Source organism: Leptonychotes weddellii, chromosome 14, assembly GCF_054177405.1.
Source record: "Leptonychotes weddellii isolate Sample4059 chromosome 14, ASM5417740v2, whole genome shotgun sequence".
NCBI classification, from domain to species: Eukaryota; Metazoa; Chordata; class Mammalia; order Carnivora; family Phocidae; genus Leptonychotes; species Leptonychotes weddellii.
In genome coordinates this window covers 61,362,760-61,387,869 of record NC_138382.1, presented here as the reverse complement: position 1 = coordinate 61,387,869, position 25,110 = coordinate 61,362,760, and the positions used below count along the sequence as shown (strand labels likewise).

The window sequence follows — 25,110 nt, the reverse complement described above, 5'->3', positions numbered from 1 at the left end:
TAAGGTTGTGTTTGCCAGGTTTTCCACTGTAAATTTATTGTTTTTCCCTTGAAAGTTTGGTTGATCTCACCTGTAAAGCCATCTGGGCCTGGGTTGGGAATAGAAGACGGGAGGTCTTTATTAATTCAGTATCTTTAATTTGTATGGTTTAATTCAAGTTCTCTGTTTCCTCTCTCACTAATTTCTGAATTCTATATTTTTCTAGGAATGCATTCATTTTATTATTTATTTTATAAGTTTATTCTGCAGTTCATAATACTCATGTTAATTTTTAATCTCTGTAGTCCTCAGTTATTCTTGTTTTGTTCTGAATTGTTTGTTTCTTCTGTCCTTGATCTGTTATGCTAGAGGCCCAGGTATTGTTTTAAAAGAACCAGTTTTTGGTTTTTATTAATCCTTAAGTGATTTTTTCAGTTCTTGATTTCATGGTTTTCTGGTCTTTAAAATTTTTTCTTCTTTCATGTTAGTTTGGGTTTGTTCTCTTGCTCCTTTTCTAACTTCTTTGAATTGGATATTTAACCCACTTATTTTTAAATTTCCCTTTTTCAACTGTAAATTTATCTTAAAGTGTTAAAGCTGGAAACCATAAGTTTGTATTTTCATTTTATTGTATCTTAAGTATTTTTACATTTTTATTATGATTTAAAAAAATGTCCTTTTTAACTCAAGATTGTTTACTGGTGTTAAAATTTTAGTTTCCAAACATTAGCTACTTTTTTGTTATTATTTCTAATTTTATTGTAGGGTTTCTGTTCAATATATTCTTTTGGATTATATTGAGATTTCTTTCTATTTTACAAACTAATGTAGGGATTGGCAAACTATGACCCAAGGGCTACATAGTTCACTGCCATCTGTTTTTATACATCCTGAAAGCTTAAATGCTAAAATGGCTTTTACACTTGCAAATAGTAAAAATAAATAAATAAATAAATAAAAATAATCGGAAGATTACTGTGTCTTATGACAAGTGAAAAATAGATGAGATTTGTGTCTCAGTGTCTGTAAATGACGTTTTATGGAACACAGCCATGCTTATTCATTTTCATATTGTCTGTGGTTGCTTTTGTGTATTGTGGCAGAGACCATATGACCTGCAAAGCCTAAAATACTTAATATTTGACCCTTTACAGATAAAGTTTGTCAACCTGATACAGTATCTTTTTGTGTGTGTATTCTTAGCTGGATGTCTGTTTCTGCAGTCAACGTATCTATTAACTCAAGTTATTGATTGTATTATTTGCTTTTTTTCTGGTCATATTTTGTATGTTTGTTCTATTTGTAAGAGGCATGTATTAACATTTCAACTCAATGTTGATTTATCTCTTTTCCTTATTATATTTCATCATAATGATGATGATCCAGAATTTTAGTTTTGGATTATATGTATTTCTCATTTTCTCTAGGATTCAACTTTTTTTTAAGATCTATTTTATTTTATTTAAGATTTATTTATTTGTTTATTTGACAGAGAGAGAGATAGCGAGAGCAGGAACACAAGCAGGGGGAGTGGGAGAAGGGAGAAGCAGGCTTCCCGCCGAGCAGGGAGCCCAAGTCGGGGCTTGATCCCAGGACCCTGGGATCATGACCCGAGCTGAAGGCAGACAGACGCTTAATGACTGAGCCACCCAGGCGCCCCTAAGATCTATTTATTTTAGGGGGGGGGGAGAGTGTATAAGTGGGGGAGGGGCAGAGGGAGAAAGAGAAGGGAAGCAGACTCCCTGCTGAGCATGGAGCTCAGAACCTTGAGATCATGACCTGAGCCAAAAACGAGAGTTGGAGGCTCAACCAACTGAGCCACCCAGGCGCCCCTCAACTTTTTTTTTTTTTCTAACAATATAAATTTCAAGATATCTGATCAGTTTCTTTTATATCTCTCACATCATCTCTTAGCTTTGTTTTTCAGTTGGTCTGAGTGCTTTTTTTCCAAAAAAAAAAAAATACAACATTTTGTGTTGTGTGTGGCAAATTTGGTGAGGCTTATGTATCTCTGAGAATATTTTTAGGCAGGAATAGAATTCAAAAACCTTTCTTCCAGCTTGTCCTCACACTGAGACCTTTGTGTTCTCAACTGTAGTTGGTAGCTACTTGTCTCCATCATCCCTCCCCCATGTACTAGTTCAAATTGGCCTTCAACTTCCTCAAGGTTTCTCTCTCATTATTTTGGTTCCTTAAAAAACCACACATGTGCACGTTCTCCATGGTTTTGGAGATGGGAATTAACAGTTCATGTTAATTTGCTAATTTCAGGCTTCAGATTAACCTGTTTATTACCAAGTACAGTGAGTACAAAGGACCATCACCTAGATACATTATTGTGAAATTTTAGAATTCCATGAAGACATGACTGTGAAAGCTTTCAGGAGGGAATAAACAAGTCACCTTCAAAGAAATAAATGTCATTCTGGCATCTTACCAGCCACACTATGTGCTAAATGAAAATGGGACAGTGTTTATAATTTTCTTAGGACAATATTAACCCAGAATTTTTTTTTTTTTTTACTAAGTCAGATGTTTAATTATGAGGGTACAACTATGAAGATAGAATTTTCAGACATGCATGGATCCAGAGAGTTTGCTTTGTGTTTACCATCATTTTAGGTGGTTACCTAAAGATACTGTGGCAAAATGATCAAGTAAACTAAGGACAATGAAGACACAAGTTCAAAAAAAAGTTAAGCCAACCCAGAAAACTAAAAAGAAAACTTGTTCAGAAGGCCTAGAAAGCATTCTGTTTTTTTTTTTTTTTTTAGAAAGCATTCTTGATTGAAGCAGGAGGAAGCAGAAAAAGAAAGGAAATCATGAGCTCACTGTGAACCAAATTAGAATGTGGTGTGATATTAAGAGATTGACCACTTGATCTTCATTCTAGGAATTTTTTTTTTCAAGTGGTCCTAATTTTGTGACATTAGACTGTAAAGAGTGAAATGTGATAAGGTATATGTTTCCTTGAACAATATTTACATAGTCATAAAAATGTAAATGCTGTTTAATGAGTTTTTAGCTTTGAGTCAAACTTGGACAGGATATGAGTGAAGGAAGCCTAGAATGCTCTTGTTGCAGGCCAGAATGTAACAAGTATAAAGATAAAAAATAAAAGTGAAGCTGGCAGAGACAGGGAAGGAGAGAACAGATAACTTGCCCTAACAGCTTTGTCTTTCAAAATGGAGAATTAAGAGGTTGTCAAATTCACAAAATAAGCAATAAAACTATACAGTTAGTATTTAAGAGTTAAAGATAAATTATTTAAGAATTAAAATTAATCACATATATTTCAAACATTAAGAGGACAAGAAAATGGAAAAGTTTAAGAGATAAATTTTTAAGGTTTCATATTAGAGTTAAGTTGGTTTATTTTTAAAGTTGATAACTCAAAAGTAGTGGTATAACCATATTATCTAGGGTTATAGGGACAACCATTAGACTGAGAACTGTTTAAAGATTAGGATTGGGGTGGAGGGATTTGCTTTATCATATAAACTTCTTTGTAATAGTTGATATAGAGCATGTATTTGATGAAAGTAAAAATTTATAAATAAAAGTTAAAAGAACAGAAGTAATTCAACAAAAAATAAATTCAACCATGTGTATATAGAGAAGTCTCATTTGCACTGTTGTTCTCCTAGTCTTCCCCCCAAAGGTAACAATTTTATTAGTTTTTCATTTACTTTCTAGTACCCTTTTTGCAAGTAAAGGCAAGTATACATATTTTTTCTTCCTCTTCCAATACAAAAGGCAGCATATTTATATCCACTGTTCTTCACTTTTTCTCAATAAAACAGAGGGAATCTTCCTCAGAGTTCCTTCCCCCTTTTCTAATTTTTTTGTTAAGATTTTATTTATTTATTTTTTAAGTAATCTCTACACCCAGCGTAGGGCTTGAAGTCACAACCCCGATATCAAGAGTCACATGTTCTACGTACTAATCTAGCCAGGCACCTGATTCTAGTTTTTTTAACAGCTGCAAAATATCCTGTGGATATAGAAATTAATTCATTAGGTTCTCTATTGATGGACTCTTACGTTATTTACAATATTGTGCTATAATAAACAGTTCCACATGAATAATCTTTAGATATTTAGAGGGTGTGTTTGTGAAGTAGAGTCTAGACATGGGATTGCTATATCAAAGTTTAAATGTGTTGCAGGTAAATAGTACCAGAAACTCCACTGGGATGGTACTATTTTGCAGAACCCAGTTCTGTGAGATTGTGCTGGTGAGATTGTGCTGGTGAGATTGTGCTGTTGAACTTTTGGATTTTTGCCAGTCTTATTGGTGAGAAATGTTATCTCAGTGTAGAGTTTTGTTTTGTTTTGTTTTTTAATACACGAGTGAGGTAGAGCATATTTTTATATCTTTAAGGATTGTTTGTATTCCCCTTTTTTTTTGGATGTTGGTTCTTGTCCTTTTACCTCAATCAATCTTTCTTTTCAACATAGAAGCTCTTTGTAAATTAGGGAAGTAAATCCTTTGTCTACAATGAATTGAAGATATTTACTCCCAGTGTGTCATTTGACCTGCTTATGAAATTTTCTGCCATGTGGAGCCTTTTGATTTTTGAATAATTGAATTTTATGTATTTGTGTGTTTGCTTATTTTTAGTATAACTGGATTTTGAATCATAGATAACAGGCTCTCCCAAGTCTTGTAAAAGAATTCATTCATTTTTTTTCTGAATACTAGTATGATTATTTTTCACATTTAGATTTTTATTCATTTGGGGTTTATCCTGGTGTATGGTGTGAGGTATGGGGTCAACTTTATCTTTTTCCAGATGACTGTCCAGTTTTCCAAATATCATTTATTATAAAGTCCATTTTCTCTACTGTAAATTGATGATATACTTTGGTACTTTAGCTGTTGCAAATGTAATATGACCATAGGTATAAGACCCTGGTCATTCTAATTGTCAGTTAACCTGAGAGAGAACAATAGGGCAGGGGGGAGGGAAGCTTCCTTCTAAATAATAATAGCTACTAAATCCTTTATGTGTAATCATCACAACACTATGAGGAAGATGTTTTTATTTTCATCTCAGACATGGGAACAGGAACAGAGAAACCAAATAATTTATCCTTCACTTAGAGAGTAGTGGAGTCCGGATTTAAATCCAAAGAGTGTGATTCCATAGGCCTGTGCTGTTTAACACATTTAACCCTACAGCACTGTGTCCCATCTCTGATCTTAGTGGAGGCAGCACAGAGGCTCCAGTTTCTCCTCCTTTCAAATTCATTGCTAATGCTGCTGTAGCAGCAATGGCTATGGAGATAGAACCTAAACAAAAGAAGGGTGTCTGGGGTCCAGCCTTACAAGAGAGCTGCAAAAATAGTTAAGATTTGTTTCGCCATTTGGGTTTGGCAGGTGTACAGAAAATAGTTAATGTAGCAGGCTAGAGACTGCTATCCTTAAGAAGGCTGTTTGTAAGGTTGGCCCTTGGCTAGAATCCTGGCTGGTAAACAGTTCCCTACATTGATATGACTTGTCCTTAAATGATAAGAGTGTCTTATTGTTCCTAGAGTGTTTGTATAAATGATATGGTTTATACTTTGTCTCTGGGAGTCTGGAATTTTGGTACATGCTAGGCATAGGGTATCTGTGTGACCAGCTCCCAGTAAAAGCCCTGGGCAGTGAATCTCTAATGACCTTCCCTGGTAGATAACATTCCATGTATGTTAGTTATCACAATTCATTGCTGGAGGAATTAAGTGTGTGTGGCTCCACTGGGAGAGAACTCTTGGAAGCTTGCACTTGGTGTCCCTGGATTTTGCCCCAATCACCTTTCTCTTTTGCTTGCTTTGCCTTGTATCCTTCCATTGTAATGAGTCTTAGCTATGAACACAACTTATGTCAAGTTCTTTGAGTCCTTTTAAAGAATTATTGAGGGCGCCTGGGTGGCTCAGTCGTTAAGCGTCTGCCTTCGGCTCAGGTCATGATCCCAGGGTCCTGGGATCGAGTCCCACATCGGGCTCCCTGCTCCGCGGGAAGCCTGCTTCTCCCTCTCCCACTCCCCCTGCTTGTGTTCCTGCTCTCACTATGTCTCTCTCTGTCAAATAAATAAATGAAATCTTTTAAAAAAAAAAAAATAAAGAAAGAATTATTGAACCTGGAGTTGGTCTTGAGGCTAATTCTAGACATCGACATTAAAATGTTGTGATTTGGGCAGTAGGGGTATGTGTGTATATGTGAGGGTGGGAATTGGAGAGAGGGAGAAAATAAATGAATTTATATAGAATTTGAGATTCTTATAACTTTGGGAGGTTAGCAGCTGAGACTAACATCAGAAGAGAGTTTCCTTTCTTACGTGCAGAAGGAATACTGGCAGGTTAACAGTGGTTTGTGCTCAGTCACTACTGCAGACAGGAACTTTATTCAGCAGCTGTATTGCTAGTGATGACATTTGGAGCAACAGCATCAACAGCCATGGAGCAGTGTAGTAGCTGCAGAGTCAGCCTTTTAGACTGAGCTAGCCCTCCTCAGATTTTAGGATTTGTTATTTAAAAGAGTACTTCTGCTTACGAAAATAAGACATTTTCTTGAGAAGTTGTATGACAGTTGTGGGTGAAAGAAGAAAAAGCCAAATCCCTAATCATAGGTTTTAACATCTCTCTCAATCATTCCTGGAATAAGTAGACATAACATCAGTATTCTATTTACAAGTACTGCTTATGCCCTTCTCCCCCAGATTAAAAAAAATGCATTTTATTCCTATCTTGCTAGGTTATCAGTATACAAGAAGTCCTTTATGAAAAAGAACTTTGCATATTTATTGTAACATTAGACCAATTTTACAGAAGAGGATACCAAACCTGTGATGTTACTGTAACATAATACTTTAGATCAAACAGGCAGTAAGTGGCAGGGGCTAGATTCAAACAAAGGTTTGTTGGCAAAGCACATGCTCTGTTTTTTATACCATGGTGCCTGTATTGGCTTTAGGGAAATTAATATTCCATATAGCATTTGGTTAATAAGCAGTACTATTTTTGGAAATTGGTTTGTTCTAGGACAAATAAATAGTATACTGTTTTATTAGAATTAGGGATGGAAGCATAGTTTCTAGTCTGCTTAAGTAGTAAGGTATATTTGTAATTTCACTAAGATCAAAAAGAGGTTGGAATACTGTCCTATTTTTGTGATGCTTTGGGATTCCATATGTTAGGGCTCATTACCATTCACTCTGATTTCTTAATGTTTGTTCTTTAAAGAAGCATGAACTAGCTTAAGTCCATATAATGTGGCTCTTATAAAATTCATAGCTGCTTATAGGTCATTAAATGATGCAAAAAGAAATTTTACTTTTTGTTTTTTAAAAGAAATTTTATTTTAAGAAATATAAAATTAAATGTTTTATTAACATTTTTGAGATGGTAATATGGTAATGGTCAGTAGTAGAATTGGCCAAAAATCCTCATGAAGTGTATTTGATTGAAAGATCCAGTATGGAGCTTGAGACACATGGTGGCAAAATTTTATTTATTTATTTATTTATAAGGTTTTATTTATTAGAGCGAGAAAACACGAGTTGGGGGGAGGGGCAGAGGGAGAGGGAGAAGCAGATGCCCTGCTGAGCAGGGAGCCTGCCATGGGGCTCAATCCCAGGACCCCAAGATCATGACCTGAGCTGAAAGCAGACACTTAACCAACTGAGCCACCCAGGCGCCCCAGCAAAATTTTTAAAGTTCATTATTTTTCAAAATGAAAATAACCCCTTTCTCTCTAATTAATATTTACACATGACAAGCGGATAAGCCAGATGTAATAATCCCTACTAACATTTAGGTGAATTTGCTTTTCTCAACACAGTAGCCAGAATGATCCTTTAAAAAGTAAATTGGATCACGTTACTCTTCTGTTCAAAACTCTGTGTCCCTCATTTCACACAATAACATCTTTTAGAATGGCCTTCAATGCCACACATGCTATTACACACCCTCCAATGTCTTTATTTCTCTTTACCCCTTGCTCACTCCCAGTAACAGTTGCCTTCTCAGTTTTCTAGAACATGCAAGGCATTCTATACCAGTTTCGTCTGCCTACAACATTCTTCTCTCAGATACCTACATAGCTTACTCCTTACCTTCTTTAAGACTTTGCTTAAGTGTCACTTTCTTTTAGGTCTTTCCTTCACTGCTTGTTTAAAATTGTAATTCTCCTCCTCATCTTTGGCTGCTGCTTTCCTTACTTTTAAAAAAGCACTTATTTATTTTAAAAGTTTGTTTGTTTATGTGAGAAAGAGACAGAGTGAGAGAGAACACGAGCGGGGTGAGGGGCAGAGGGAGAAGCAGACTCCCCGCTGAGCAGGGAACCCGGTGTGGGCTCCATCCTGGGACTCCAGGATCATGACCCAAGCCAAAGGCAGACACCCAACTGACTGAGCCACGCAGGTGCCCCAGAAAGCACTTATGACTTCAAAACATATTATATAATTTAAAATTTTTGATTATTATCTGTTTCCTTCTGCAATATTGTAAGCTCCGTACATTAAGGGCAGGGGTTTTTTTGTCATTCACTGGGATTTTCCCCAGTGGTAAAAGACTTGGCTCTCATAGTTGGGTGCTCAGTAAATATTTGTTGGATTTGTTGAATGAAGGAATGTTATTGCTAAGGCAATTATACATGTTGAATTCAATATGTATGGACTGTGCTGTATAGTAGGAACTAAATATTCAAATAAATGGCATTTTGGTTGCATGTCATGAATTAGAAGGCTTTTGGAGGAATAATTTAGTCATTTAAAAAGTTAATATTTTTTTGCTAAGATGCCCATATAAAATGAAGGCATTCAAGATCATTTTACTGAAACTGGTTCATCAGTGGGATTTTGAACATTGCCACAGCTGCATGTTTGAATTTGCCCCATCGTTGCCTTTTTTATTCTCACTGTCCTAAAATCTCAAAAGTGGCAGCTTTGGAAAAGAAAATATTACAAGTGAACAATGTGGTAACTATTTGGGGGTGGGGGTGGTAATTGTTTTTTAAGAAATGTGTTTAGGCACAGTCACACATTTTGTAGATGAAGAGTTTGATGGGGCCACAGTGTTTGTGGGAATATGATCTCCAAGTCATTTTTAGGGGTAGAGTTACCAATAATAGCTAGTGCCTTTGGGTTTGGATGTGCTTTGAGTTATAGGAGGCTGTGAAAGGGTGAATGTTAAGAAAAGGTTGAATTAAAAAAAAAATACTTGGAGTTACTGCCTCACAGTTAATCTGAAAGCCTCACTGAATATTCAGTTTATTCCCTTCTCTATATAATTTTTATTCATTTTTTAAGCAAAAAAGTTTTGAATATAGATACATTGTAAAACATTATAGTAGGTTCTGTGGAGGAGGATATAAAGGTGATTAATCAGGAGACCATAATCAACAAGTGGATATAGTATGGTGAGACTTTACATAATATCACTTATTTCTATTTATGGAAAAACATAGTTAACAGAGCAGGATTAACATGTGTTTTCTGTTCTGGAAAGTGTCCACAAAGCCTCACTAAGACTGTCTGCTAGAAATTTAATAGAGGGGGCTACCTTGGCTTTACGGTAGAACTTGGATATTAATTTCAGTATTTTAGATTATTTTTCTTAAAAAGAAGTACTAGGATCATAGACAATTCTGAGGTAGTTTTGGTAGCCTCTTTTTTATGGTCATAGCGTCTTCATAGGCTAAAACAAATGATATCTTGAATATCATATGCATTTTAGGTATGATCTGAAATTTAACTGTGAGTTAATGGTTTATTTTCAGAATCTTCCTTACATGCTACTTTAGTGGCTGTTTCTCAGTTGTGTGGATTGCCTTCTATCATATTAATAATGTCTCTTTAATGCTAACTAAAACCACTTCCCATCAAATTTGATAATGAAACACTTTATTTGTGCTGCTTAATTACAATATTCCTTTGCTTTGTTGTCCTGTGTATTTCATTATTTAACAGGAGGGAACTTCAGTAATTGATACTTGAGGCAGTGAAACTGATTGGTATGTTGACTTAGCCAGAGAGCTAACAAGCCCACAGGGCAACTGCTGCACTTATGTAAATTTACTGTGTGTTTCTAAGGAGACTGTTGATCCAGTGTTTTCATACAGCCCACTTCCGAGATGTCTTCATTATTTGGCTTGTTAAAGCCTTTTTGTATAATGTTAATTTGTTTATCTGTAGCACAGGGGTCTTCATCCTGTTTATTTTCCACCCATCTCTTAAACCATAATCTCTCATAGTAGTCAGCCCTTGGGAGAGATACTCAATTTACCTTCCTTAGTATAGTGGAAAATTGCTTTTCAGACACTTAGAATATAAATATTAAGTATAATTTTCAGAAATTTTTTTTGAACTGAAGTAGTTTATAATTATAGGCGGTGATGTGTTTTCAGGAGAAAGAATTTATGTCTAGGAAAGAAAAGTTGTTTTGTAAAAGAAGGGAATGTTTAAAGTAATACAGAACTAATTGAGTTTTTCTCATCTTTTACAGAGCTTTACAAAGTAATATGACTTTTGGGATTTGAGCTTTGTAATATTAAACAAACATTTGTTTTCTATAATTTGAAAATGAATTCTTGGGGAGGAAAGCTAGCCAGTAAATTTTGATTATCAGAATACTTTTTCTATGACCTCATTTTCAAATGTAAGCTCCTTTTGCTGTCCTTGTCTGTTGTTTATCAATCCTGAAATTATTAGGGTCAAAATAAAATATAATTATTTGAGAGATGTGTAGTTTATTCTGTCTGATGAATAGTCAACCCTTTTTCTGATATAAAACAGGATTTCCAGGTAGGAAGCTTTAGGATCAAATCTTTTTTCTTGTGTATTCAGTGTAAAAATAAAAATACCCATTCCAACACGTCACTTGATACGATAGTGTTTGCTTTACTTATGTGTAATTTTAGGTATATTCTTTTTTGAAAGCTTCTCCTGTTGCTCTTTAAAGATCTAGTAGAATTATCAGACTTAAATGTTTTTATTTTGAAGACTGCAGTGTTCATCATTTTTTTATTACGACAGTTTATATTTTATGTGGAAGCATTGAGTGTGACAGTTAAGATGTTATATTAATTTATTTAAGATGTCATATAAATTTAATTATTCTGGTTTTTCTGTACTTGAATATTTGATCACATTTTTAGGCTAAATTTTTTTTATAGTTAGAAGTCCAAATGCTAATTCAGTGATTAAGAATAAAGTTTTAAAAAATCTGTTAAGTGAATAATTTTATTATATTTGATTGATTCATCATTTAACCATGAGAGGAATTAGGCCAACTGCAAAGTTAGGGGACACAGTCCACAGAAGACTACCCTCACTTCTGACACCAGTTATAAGTTCTGGGGGTTTCCAGAACCAATGCTGAGGTCCCATAATTTGCTAGAAGGATTTATGGAACTCACTGAAAGCTGTTACTGATTGTTACAGGGAAAGGATATAGATTTAAGTCAGCCAAGGGAAGAAACACATTAGGCCAAGTCTGGGGAAGTACCAAACAGAGCATCCTTTGTCCTCTCTCTTTTTTTTTTTTTTTTTTTAGATTTTTTTATTTATTTGCGAGAGAGAGAATGAGAGACAGACAGCATGAGAGGGAGGAGGGTCAGAGGGAGAAGCAGACTCCCTGCTGAGCAGGGAGCCCAATGTGGGACTCGATCCTGGGCCTCCAGGACCATGACCTGAGCCGAAGGCAGTCGCCCGACCAACTGAGCCACCCAGGCGCCCCCCTTTGTCCGTCCTCTCTTTATGGCATTAGGACACATTATTTTCCCAGCATCAGTGTGTGACAGTACTTAAGGAGTATTGTCAAACAGGGAAGCTCACTTGTGCTTTAGTGATTAAGTATATTTTTGTCGAGAAGCTCCTTTATGTAGGCATTATTGATTGCCTTTGAGGCTAATTTCAGTCTTCAAGCATGACTAAAAGCCAACATCCACTCTAAATCACACTGTTGATCTTTTTGGTGGGGTCAGTACCTACCCTAAGACTGGCAGTGACCTAAGCCCCCAGGTTTAAAAAGGAAAGTAAAAAGATACTTCTTTAAGGTGTGACCTTCCTGGGGTTTAGATGTTACCTCCCAGAAGGAGGGGGCAAAAGCCACACCTCTCACTGGCAAGGTTAAATTCTTTACTATACAAACTGTGAGCCAAACTCTGAGTAATATTAAAATGAGGTGGTCATGTGCTAATTCTAACAATATTTGAAAGACCCTTATAGAAATAAAAATACTTCTTACTAGTCACTTGTAGTATAGTAGTAACTAGAAGTTACTCTACATTGTTGAGTAAGACCTAGAGATTTCTCGCAGTCTTACTTTACACTCACAAAGGAGAAATTGTTTATTTCACTTCTGAATATTTATTTTGAATAGAATATAAAAGACAAAATACTGCATTCTAAAGGAAGTAATAATGTAGCATAATTTAGGATACCAATAAATTGCAAGTAACACTAATATTTAATAATGGGATAGTTAAGTGTGCCATTATAAAATTTTAAGAATCCATTAAAAATAATTATGAAGAATATAACAATGTAGCAAAAGTTTATCAGTTATAAAAGAGTTACAGAGAGGAACATAGATTCATATTATAACTTTGCAAAATGCACTTAATGAATTATAAAAATAAAAAACTAGCTATTTAACATCTGTAGATTTATTCTGAGATAATTGAATGAGTATGCAAAGTTGCTTAATTAAGGATGGGTATAGAGAAAACTTTTACTTCTTTTTTCTCTCTCTCTTTTTTTTTTTTTAAAGATTTTATTTATTTATTTGAGACAGAGAGAATGAGAGAGACAGAGAGCACATGAGAGGGGGGAGGGTCAGAGGGAGAAGCAGGCTCCCTGCCGAGCAGGGAGCCCGATGCAGGACTCGATCCAGAGACTCCAGGATCATGACCTGAGCCGAAGGCAGTCGCTTAACCAACTGAGCCACCCAGGTCCCCCTTCTTTTTTCTCTCTTAACAGATCTTATCAATGTTCTGCAGGAAAAGTCCTAATGCCCAGGGGGATACATAGTTTATTCTTTCTCATTCCCAGAGGTTAATCATAAATGGGACTGTTAGATCTCCTCTGTAATCCTATACAAAGAGGGTTTCAATTTTATTTATTAGAAATGGATATATATTTTAAGAGTTTGTTACATAAAATATGAAAAGCGTTGCTTTCAGTTTTTCTTTTTTTTAAGAATTTATTTGAGGGGCACCTGGGTGGCTCAGTCGTTAAGCGTCTGCCTTCGGCTCGGGTCATGATCTCAGGGTCCTGGGATCGAGCCCCGCATCGGGCTCCCCGCTCGGAGGGAAGCCTGCTTCTCCCTCTCCCACTCCCTCTGCTTGTGTTCCCTCTCTCGCTGTGTCTCTCTCTGTCAAATAAATTAAAAAAAAAAAAAAAAAAAAAAAGAATTTATTTGAGAGAGAGAGCACATGAGCAGGGGGGAGAGGTAGAGGGAGAGTGAGAAGCAGACTCCCCGCTGGGGAGGGAGCCTGATGTGGGACTTGATCCCAGGACCTTGGGATCATGACCAGAGCCAAAGACAGATGCTTAACCAACTGAGCCACCCAGGAGCCCAATTGCTTTCAGTTTTTATTTTTATTTTTTTTATTTTTAAAGATTTTATTTATTTTATTTGAGACCGAGAGAATGAGAGACAGAGAGCATGAGAGGGAGGAGGGTCAGAGGGAGAAGCAGACTCCCTGCCGAGCAGGGAGCCTGATGCGGACTCGATCCTGGGACTCCAGGATCATGACCTGAGCCGAAGGCAGTCGCTTAACCAACTGAGCCACCCAGGCGCCCCTGCTTTCAGTTTTTAAGTGTGTTTTATGAAAACCAAGTCTTTTATCAATTTTTTTAAATCAGTTTTTTTGTTGTTAGAATGGGGAAGTGACATTTCTTTTTAAAACTTTAAAAAGTTTTCTTTATTGAAAGAATGTTACCTTTCACCTTTTTGATTGTTACCTAGTAATAACTACATTGAATATGTGTAACTTTTGAAAATGACTGAGTTATTAGTCATCAGTGTTTATTGCCAGTGTTTAAGGGATGCCTATGTATTAGAAATTTTAATCCTCATGGGCGCCTGAGTGGCTCAGTCGTTAAGCGTTGCCTTTGGCTCAGGTCATGATCCCAGGGTCCTGGGATCGAGCCCCGCCGCATCGGGCTCCCTGCTCCGTGGGAAGCCTGCTTCTCCCTCTCCCTCTCCCTCTGCTTGTGTTCCCTCTTTTGCTGTGTCTCTCTGTCAAATAAATAAATAAAATCTTTAAAAAAAAAATAGAAATATTAATCCTCAGAGTGACCCATGAGGATGGGTACCTTTATGATTCTTTTTTATAGATGAGCAAACTGAGCCTTGGGGAGGTTAAATAATATGTAGTATCATACAAAGGTAAATTTAAGGTTGTGGAGCTTGTTCAAACCTAGGTATGGTATATTCTATAGAAGACTTTATTTTAAACCACTTTACTATTATGTTTCTGTGTTTATTACAACATCTCTTTATAGTAGTTCTCAGTTGGGTGCACATTAGAGCTGTGGAAATATACAGGTTCTGCCTCAGCCTAGATCTATTGGTTAAGAATCTCTGGGGTGGGACTTTATAAATAGTATTTATTTTATTTTATTTATTTTTATTTTTTTGAAGATTTTATTTGAGAGAGAGTGAGAGAGAGCACAAGAGTGGGATGAGGGACAGAGGAAGAAGCAGGCTCCCCACTTAGCAGGGAGCCCGATGCGGGACTCGATCCCAGGACTTCAGGAACATGACCTGAGCTGAAGGCAGACGCTCAACCAACTAAGCCACCCAGGTGCCCCAAATAGTATTTATTTTAAATGACTGTATGATTGTAATGCATAACCAAGGCAGAGAGCCATTACACGTAATGTACCTGACACTATGCTGTAGACTTTGGGGAAATATAATTGAGTATAAGACACAATAATAGACCTCAAAGTAGCTGAAAAAAAACTTCGCATACATATTTGACAAAATGTGTGATATTGATAGTTACATGTGTAGGAAGGATATGTTATGCAAGTGTGCTAATACCCTAAAACATACACATTTTAATGCTGCAAGACAATCACAATTAAGTTCAACCTCTTCATTTTGGGGATAGAAAAGTTTTCAAGGATGTGGTATTATTTATCTGTGATCAGTAGGCAGGAATGGATATGTAGTGAAGGGATAGTGTTTGAGGTGGAAAAATAGCATAAAGAGGCAAGAATAAAGATGATGTGTCTGGGGCAAATTACAGGACAGGAGTGTTACTGTGAGTAGGAGGTACAGGTTAGAAAGAACTTGTAATAGCCATCACAGTAAGTTTAGACTTGATTAGGTAAGCAACAGGCAAAAATTTCATATTAATGGTTGGTGATTTCCTGGTTAGGAAACTAGGTAACAGTTTATTAAATGAGATAGAAAGAGAACCGTGAGTAACTCAGTTCTTTCCCCAAATGGAAACTGAAATGGCCTGTGTGCATTAAGAAAACTGCAGACAATTTTATGGATTCTTAGCTGTGAAGCACTGTGGGGCCTATGTTAACAGTTTGACACCTTTGTTAGATGCATTTTAGGTAATCTCATGTGCCTCCAAGGGAGTGCTTTCCTGAAAGTTTTTGTTGTTGTTGTTTTAAGATTTTATTCATTTGAGAGAGAGCAGGAGAGCAAGTGAGAGTGCACAAGCAGGGAGAGCTGTAGAGGAAGAGGGAGAAGCAGACTCCCCACTGAGCAGGGAGCCTGATGCGGGGCTCGATCCCAGGACCCCAGGATCACAACCTGAGCTGAAGGCAGACGCTTAACCGACTGAGCCACCCAGGCGCCCCTGAAAATTAGTTCTTTGTTAGCTTTTTGATGCTGAAATTCTAGAGTAATAAGAGTTGGTTCCTCGCAGGAGAAGTTGGTTCTTCTTTGGGTGGCGGAAAGGTGTTTTGCACTTTTGGCTATCTTCTCTTTCTAATGGCTGACTTTCATGACACTGCTCTATTCTTTTTTCCATCAGTCTATCTTTTAAATCCTTTGGTAGAATTCTCACTTGCCTTTCCTTTGAGCTGTTGTATCCCTTTGCATTTTATTTAGGAGAGGCTGTTATATTTTCTTACTTTTTTTGATTTTACAAAGCTCTTATTTGCTCATAATTTAAATTTGTGTAATTTTTCTGGTGTATATTGTCTGCCTTTTGATTCTTTTCTTCCTTTATCTTAGGTATAGATTCCCATAAGTAATTTATATGATTGTGTTTGTTTTGTTTTGTTTTGTTTTTGAATGTTGTCTGCCTTTGAAGGGATGCCTTCTGGATCACCATTGTATAGGCATGATCTCTGAGAATTAACTGTAGTGGTTGATATCTCCATCTCTATAATTTTGTCATTTTGACACTGTTATATAAATAAAATTGTAGAACATGTGAATTTTCATTTTGAGAATATGGTCGTTTGAGATTGTTGTGTATGTTTTATTTTAAAGAAATCACCAAACTGTCCAAAGTGGCTGTACTGTTCCTGTCAGCCATGTATGAGATCCACCTTCTTCCACATCCTCACCTGCATTTGATACTGTCACTATTCCTTATTCTAATTGTTCTGATAAGTGTGTGGTGATGTCATAGTCATAGTCTTAAATTTTATTTGAAGTGCTCTCTTTGTTTAAATTTGCATTTCCTTAATGTCTAATGATGTTGAGTATCTTTTCATGTGTGTATAAGCCATTTGTATATCTTTGGAGAAATGTCTTTTCAAATCCTTTTTGCCTATTTTTTACAAATACAAATACGTCTTTTTATTACTTAGATTTTGCAAATACTTTCTCCCATTCTCCAGCTTTTCATTTTTTTGATGGTGTCCTTGAAGTACAGTTTTTTTTTTTTAAGTTTTTATTTAAATTCCAGTTAGTTACATACAGTGTAATACTAGTTTCAGGTGTACAATATAGTGATTCAGTACTTCCATACATCACCCTGTGCTCATCACAAGTGAGCTCCTTCATCCCCATCACCATTTATTAAACATGCCCTTCCACCTTCTTCCCTCCTGGTAACCATCCCTTTGTTCTCTATAGTTAAGAGTCTGTTTCTTGGTTTGCCTCTCTCTTTTTTTTTTTCCCTTTGCTCATTTGTTTTGTTTCTTAAATTCCACATATGAGTAAAATCATATGGTATTTGTCTTTCTCTGACTGACTTATTTGCTTTGCATAATACTCTTTAGCTCCATCATGTCATTGCATGTGGCAAGATTTCTTCTTCCTTTTTTTTTTTTTTTAAGATTTTATTTATTTATTTGACACAGAGAGAGTGAGTAGTGGGAGAGAGAGCACAAGCTGGGGGAGCAGCAGGCAGACAGAGGGAGAAGCAGGCTCCCCACTGAGCAAGGAGCCCGATGTGGGGCTCGATCCCAGCACCCTGGGATTGAGCCAGAGGCAGCCACTTAACCAACTGAGCCATCCAGGTGCCTCAAGATTTCATTCTTTTTATGGCTGAGTAATATTCCATTGTGTATATATACCACAACTTCATTATCCGTTCATTAATTGATGGACACTTAGGCAGTTTCCGTAATTTGGCCATTGTAGTTAACAGTACTATAAATGTTGGGGTGCATGTATCCCTTTGAATTAGTATTTTTTTATCTTTGAGTAAATGCTCAGTGATATTGCTGGATTGTAGGGTAGTCCTATTTTTAACTTTTTGAGGAACCTCTATAATGTGTTACACAGTGATTGCACCAGTTTGCATTCCCCCCAACACTGCAAGAGGGTTCCCCTTTCTCCACATCCTTGCCAACACCTTTTGTTTCTCATGTTGTTAATTTTATTTTATTATTATTATTTTTTAAAGATTTTATTTATTTATTTGACAGAGAGAGACAAAGTGAGAGAGGGAACACAAGCAGGGGGAGTGGGAGAGGGAGAAGCAGGCTCCCTGCGGAGCAGGGAACCCAATGTGAGACTCGATCCCAGGACCCTGGGATCATGACCTGAGCTGAAGGCAGTCGCTTAACCAACTGAGCCACCCAGGCGCCCTCATGTTGTTAATTTTAGGCATTCTGACAGGTGTGAGGTGATATCTTTTTGCAGTTTTGTTTTGCATTTCTCTCATGATGAGTGATGTTGAGTATGTTTTCATATTGTCTATTGGCTGTCTGTATGTCTTCTTTGAAAAAGTGTCTGTTCATGTCTTCTGCCTTTGTTTTAATTGGATTATTTGTTTTTTTTGGGGTGTTGAGTAGTATCAGTTCTATATATTTTGGTTGCTAACCCTTTATTGGATATGTCATTTGCAAATACCTTCTCCCATTCCATGGGATGTCTTTTAGTTTTGTTGATTGTTTTCTTTGCTGTGCAGAAACTTTCTATTTTGATGGAGTCCCCATAGTTTATGTTTGCTTTCATCTCCCTTGTCTCAGGAGACCCAGCTAGAAAGGAGTTGCTATGGCTGATGTCAAAGAAGTTAGCATTTTTACAGTTTTTATGGTTTTTATTTTTTCAGGTCTCACATTTAGGTCTTTAATCCACTTTGACTTTATTTTTGTATGTGGTGTAAAAAAAGTGGTCCAGTTTCATTCTTTTGCATGTTGCTGTCCAATGTGTCATTTAGTTTTTACCATATTTTTGAACTCAATATAAATGCAGTAATATAGTGTATATTCTTTTGTGACTGACTTCTTATGCTTGTGAGATTTATCTATGTTATTGTATGGAGCAGTAGTTCATTCTTATTGCTATAAAGCACTGAATGCATTTACAAAAATCTATCCATTCTGAGAAAGGGGAGCCCTCTTACACTGTTGGTGGGAGTGCAAGCTAGTGCAGCTACTCGGGAAAATAGTGTGGAGGTTCCTCAAAAAGTTGAAAATAGCTACCCTATGACCCAGCAATTGCACTAGTAGGTATTTACCCCAAAGATACAAATGTAGTGATCTGAAGGGGCATCTGCATCCCAATGTTTATAGCAGCAATGTCCACAATAGCCAAACTATGGAAAGAGCCCAGATGTCCATTGACAGATGAATGGATAAAGAAGATGTGGGGGGTGTGTGTGTGTATACACACACACACACACAATGGAATATTATGCAGCCATCAAAACAAATGAACTCTTGCCATTTGCAACAGTGTGGATGGAACTAGAGGGTAATTATGCTAAGCGAAATAATTCAGTCAGAGAAAGACAGTTATATGATTTCACTCCTATGTGGAATTTAAGAAACAAAACAGGAGCATAGGGGAAGGTAGGGAAAAATAAAACAAGACGTAATCAGAGAGGGAGACAAACCATAAGAGACTCTTAATCATAGGAAACAAACTGAGGGTTGCTGGAGGGAGGGGGGTAGGGGAATGGGATTAACTGGGTGATGGACATTAAGGAGGGCATGTGATGTAATGAGCACTGAGTGTTATATAAGACTGATGAATCACTGAACTGTACCTCTGAAACTAATAATACACTCTATATTAATTAATTGAATTTAAATGAAAAAAATTTCTTCATTTACTTAAAAAAAAATCTGTCCATTCTGTCATTGATAACATTTGGCTATTTCCAATTTGGGGAGTAGAAATAATGCTGCTGAGAACATTCTTATATGTTTAGGTTCACATAAGCATGCAGTCTCTTGAGTGTATCCAAAGGAGTAGAATACATAAGGATTGTAGGATACTCATATATTCAACTTGAGTATATTCAGTTAGTTTTCCAGAGTTGTGCCAACTTGCACTCCAACTAGCAACATACTAGCTCTGATGCTCCACATTGTTATCAACTCTTGATATTGTCAGTCTTTTTTATTTTTATTTATTTATTTTTTTTAAAGATTTTATTTATTTGTCAAAGAGAAGGAGAGAACATAAGCAGGGGAAGCGGCAGGCAGAGGGAGAAGCAGGCTCCCCACTGAGCAAGGGGCCCGATGTGGGACCCAATCCCAGGACCCTGCGATCATGACCTGAGCCGAAGGCAGATGTTTAACCGACTGAGCCACCCAGCCGTCCCTTTTCAGTCTTTTTTAATATCTAGTATTTTATTATGGTTTTAACACTCATCTCTCTGATGACCAGTGGGGTTAAGCATCTTTTCATATGTTTATTGGATATGATATTAGTCATTTAGATATAGGTTAGAAAAATGTTTTTTTCTGGTTCACTTACAGTGTTGGTGGCTGTTGTGAAGCTCTGTGTGTTCTTATTCTGGAAGTCAGGCTGAAAGAGCAGCCCGTCTTTGGAATATGCTCCTATTTCAGAGGGAAAGAGGAAAAAATTATCAGAAACTACTAATATCTTTTGAAGCTTCTGCTTGGATTTATCAAAGTTCATGTCTATTCATATCCCATAGGCCAAAGCATATCACAAAACCGTGCTCAGTGTCAGTGCGTGAGGGAAGTATTCTCTCACAAGAGGCATTGCAAGTCACATCACCATGGATGGGGGTGAAAAATCCTTTCACAGGAGAAGGAGAAAGCACAAATACTCTGGAACAAAAATAAAGTCTACCACTTTGTTAGGTGCCTGTTGAACTCTTGTCTTTTTCTCAGTGATTGCTAATGAGTTTTTTTTCCCTCCTTTTTTCTTTTTCTTAGTAAGTTCTGGATATAAAACTGGGTGGCTCAGGGGCGCCTGGGTGGCTCAGTCGTTAAGGGTCTGCCTTCGGCTCAGGTCATGATCTCAGGGTCCTGGGATCGAGCCCTGCGTTGGGCTCCCTGCTCGGCAGGAAGCCTGCTTCTCCTTCTCCCACCCCCCCTGCTTGTGTTCTTTCTCTCGCTTTGTCTCTCTCTGTCAAATAAATAAAATCTTTAACAACAACAACAAAAAAACTGGGTGGCTCAGTCGGTTAAGCGTCTGACTCTTGGTTTCGGCTCAGGTCATGATTTCAGGGTCCTGAGATGGATCCCCCCTCAGCGGGCAGTCTGCTTGAGATTCTTTTTCCCTTCCCTCTCCCTCCCCCTTAGCTCTTTCCCTACTCTTGCTTGCGTGCTCTCTCTCAAATAGATAAATAAAATCTTAAAAAAAAAAATCAATAAAACTTGTTGGTTATATGTAGTGCAGATATTTTCTCCCACTCTTTAACTTGCCTTTTAAATCTCCTTATGTCTTTTGTTAAATAAAATTCTTTTTTTTTTTAAATTGACATGTAGTGTCAGTTTCAGGTGTGCAACATAATGATTTGGTATTGTGTATATTGTAAATACAATTATTAATTTCAGTGTTATCTCATTTATCAGTATTTTTCCTTCATAATTGTGCTTTTGTGTCTTGTTTAAGAAATCTTTCCTTACTCCAAAATTATGAAGATACTCTTCTGTTATCTTCTAGAGTCTTTATTGTTTTGCCTTTTACATTTCAGTTTGCAGTCCTCTTAGAATTAGTGCTTAGTTGACATTTTAACATACTTTTGTAAGTCTAGGAAAAAGCTGAAGTGGTTTCAAATTAACTCAGTTTACGTATAGAAACATACTGATACTAAACTCATGTATATGTAGAAAATATATCTATTAGTAACACCTCTTTTACCAAATCCTCAGAGATAAAAACATACTGGACATGTTTAAATTTTTTTTTTTTAAAGATTTTATTTATTTATTTGAGACAGAATGAGAGAGAGAGAGAGAGAGCACATGAGAGGGGGGAGGGTCAGAGGGAGAAGCAGGCTCCCTGCCAAGCAGGGAGCCCGATGCGGAACTCGATCCAGGGACTCCAGGATCATGACCTGAGCCGAAGGCAGTCGCTCAACCAACTGAGCCACCCAGGCGCCCTGGACATGTTTAAATTTTTACTGCATTTAAAACTGCAGAAATTCATCTTTCTCCATAGTTGCAGGTAGCCAGTGAACCACAAAGTCTTTCCTATTTCAGATATCATCAGGAAGATAACATATGTTCCTTTTTTTTTTTTAAGATTTTTTATTTATTTGTGAGAGACAGAGAGCATGAGAGGGAGGAGGGTCAGAGGGAGAAGCAGACTCCCTGCTGAGCAGGGAGCCTGATGTGGGACTCGATCCCGGGACTCCAGGATCATGACCTGAGCCGAAGGCAGTCGCTTAACCAACTGAGCCACCCAGGTGCCCTAACATATGTTCCTTAAATGAGGACTTAATCCTGGTCCTTCTCGAAGATGAGATTTTCATTTTTATTTCATCTTGTGTGCTTACTTAATTTCTTCCTCTTGTCCCAATTTGTCTGTATAAATTTCTAGTGAAGAACCAAGGGGAATAATATCTGGATGTTTAATACAGGAATTGTTTAAATAATTGTATTTCTATTATGCAAACACATTGGTGGTTTGCCTTTCTTTAGCAAAGGCTGAAGTTTCCTACGGTGGTACTTAATACCTAAACATTAAACATCTTTTGGAGAGTTATTACTATTCTAATATTTGTAGGAGAGTTTGGGGATTAAGTTTTATCATCCAGTAGACCAAAATACTTGATCTTAAGAATTGACCAAGTTAAACAAATAGTAACACTTGGAAATTGTTTTTAACTTTGTACATGGCATTTATTGTCCTTTGTAAATGTAAATTTTTTAATCTTTGTAATAGATCTTACGTTAAAATGAGAAGGCTTGTCTGACCTGTCTTTTAGCATTGACAGTTCAGCTTGCAATTGGTCAAAACTTTTTTTTTTTTTTTTTAAGATTTTATTTATTTGACAGAGAGACAGCGAGAGAGAGAACACAAGCAGGGGGAATGTGAGAGGGAAAAGCAGGCTTCCCGCGGAGCAGGGAGCCTGATGGGGGCTTGATCCCAGGACCCTGGGCTCATGACCTGAACCGAAGGCAGATGCTTATTGACTGAGCCACCAAGGCACCCTCAACTGGTCAAAACTCTTACCTGTAGAAAAGAGTAAATTATTTAAACAGTAGTTGTTTAAGAAATAGTACACATTAAAAATCATTTTGAACATTAGTGAAAAAAAATCACTGATTATAAAGGATTTGGTCAACATAGAAATAAATTTCATCTTTGTGTTCAACTTTAAAAAAATATATAGGTATCAAGAAGTTGGGATTCTTAGCGGGTACTACACAAGTTATTTGCATATGAGTACTTATAAATAAATATACTAGGGGTGCCTGGGTGTCTCAGTTGGTTAAGTGTCTGCCTTTGGCTCCGGTCATGATCCCAGGGTCCTGGGATTGGGTCCCATGTCCGGGTCCCTGCTCAGTTGGGAGCCGGCTTCTCCTTCTCCCCACCCCCACCTTCTGCTCTCTCTCTGACAAATAAATATGAAATCTTAAAAAAAAAAAAAGAAATGTACTACAAAAACTTGACATCTTAATATACTTGAAATATACTAAATATACTTTAAAATAAATTGCAGGAATAGTTTCAGGGTGCAACCCCTAAATGTGATTTTTGGTACTTCAAATGTAACATCTGAAGATAGGGTTTGTTCAAAAAGGGTTGCAGGACTATGTTCCCCATTATGTGATAGCAGTTTTTGTTTTTGTTTTTTTTATAACTAACAACCATGTAGATATGCAGTAATTTTTCTTCTGTAAAATTTACTTCCAACCTTCATTTAGATGTTTTGATTCTTGAGGACTTCCCCTTTAATGCCTTAATATTCAGACAAAGTAATATTATTAACTTTTGATATTTTTAGTAGTAAAGGTGGACCATTATCCAAGACTTGTTTTATTAACATAACACTGCCCTTGCTTTTCAGCGGGGATCTGATGAGCTTCTTTCTTCTGGTGTCATTAACGGACCTTTTACCATGAACAATTCTACTCCTACAGGTGTGTATGGTGAGTTTTCATTTTTTTCAAAATCTAAAATGTTTTCTTTCCATGAGTTTCAAAAAAATTTTTTTTACAGTGTTCTTAGTTTGCTCATCTTATAAACATTTGTTGAAGTCCGTTATTTGTAATAGAACTAAAATTTATTGCAGTAAAGTTCACATAAATGAAATTACCAATTGTAGCTCTTAAATTTTAAGAATTAATTTGTATCTCTTTTGATAATTACTTTTTTGATTGATGTTCTTTGTGATAAAACTGTCAATAACTTGGTGACCCAGAACAATTGAGTAAAAGAGCTATATTTAAAAGCTTGTGTTTAATGATGGTTTAGAATAATAGAAATATTAAAATTATAAGATCACATGATTTTTTAAAAATTGGAACATAATTTACATTCCATAAGTTACCACATGGTTTAAAAATAAGTGTTCTTGGGCACCTGGGTGGCTCAGACGGTTAAGCGTCTGCCTTCGGCTCAGGTCATGGTCCCGGGGTCCTGGGATTGAGCCCCAGGTCAGGCTCCCTGCTGAACCAGAGGAGTCTGCTTCTCCCTCTCCCTCTGCCTACTGCTCCCCCTGCTTGTGCTCTCTCTCTAATAAAAAATAAAAAATCTTTAAAAAAAAATAAAAATAAGTGTTCTTGAAATTTGGGGACTGTAAAATGAACTGGCAGAGTGCAGTACTGGAGGAAGAGTGAGCAGTTAAGAAGCTACTGCTCTGTAGGATATCCCAGTAAGGGATGATAATTTGTACTGTACCACTAGCAGTTGTGATAGAGAGAATGGGACAATTCACTGAAGGTGAAATTGATGGTAGCTGGTGATTAATTGAATGTTTGAATAAGGGATTCCATTGATGATTTATTTCCAGGTTTTGGACTTAGATAATTGGGTAGATGAATATTGGTGCCATTCATATAGAAAATATAGAAAGAAGTTGGACAACATAGGAGGTTCAGATTTTTGTATTTTGAATTTGAGGTTCCTTTGCAACATCCAAATGGAAGTGTTGGATAGTCATTGGGTTCTTCTGGTCTCAACATCAGAAGAGAAATTTGGAAGTTAGTATCATCCACAGTTGAAAAGGCATGTAGAGTGGAGAGTTTCAGAAAAGGTCGGATTTTTATTTTTAAATATTTTACTTATTTATTAGAGAGAGAGAGAGAGCACACAATCAGGAGAGAGGGACAAGCAGGCTCCCCACTGAGTGGGGAGCCCAATGTGGGGCTCGATCCCAGGACCCTGGGATCATGATCTGAGCCAAAGGCAGACGCCCAACCTACTGAGCCACCCAGGTGCCCCTGAAGGCCAGATTTTTATCCAAATGTTTTTGGAGTTATAGGGAATAGGAAATGAGTGGACCTCACTTTCCAGATCCTGAGCTACACAGTGTTTGGGAGAGTGAACAGCTTTTAT

The 25,110-nt window shown here is 36.9% G+C and overlaps 1 protein-coding gene across 11 annotated transcripts in view; it reads left to right on the top strand.

Annotated features, from left to right (window-relative positions):
- PTBP3 (polypyrimidine tract binding protein 3) overlaps nt 1–25,110 on the top strand; it is a 119,226-nt gene that overhangs the window by 14,877 nt on the left and 79,239 nt on the right. For 5 of the 11 annotated variants that reach the window (XM_006744603.3, XM_031040500.2, XM_006744602.3 and 2 more), the window contains one exon: nt 23,621–23,702. The exons of 1 other annotated variant lie outside the window; for it this stretch is intronic. In XM_006744603.3, the coding sequence (XP_006744666.1) occupies nt 23,700–23,702 (3 nt within the window). In that variant the 5' untranslated portion in view covers nt 23,621–23,699. The remainder of the gene's footprint in view (nt 1–23,620; nt 23,703–25,110) is intronic. 5 more of the 11 variants (XM_031040501.2, XM_081803378.1, XM_081803381.1 and 2 more) reach the window with 1 other exon arrangement.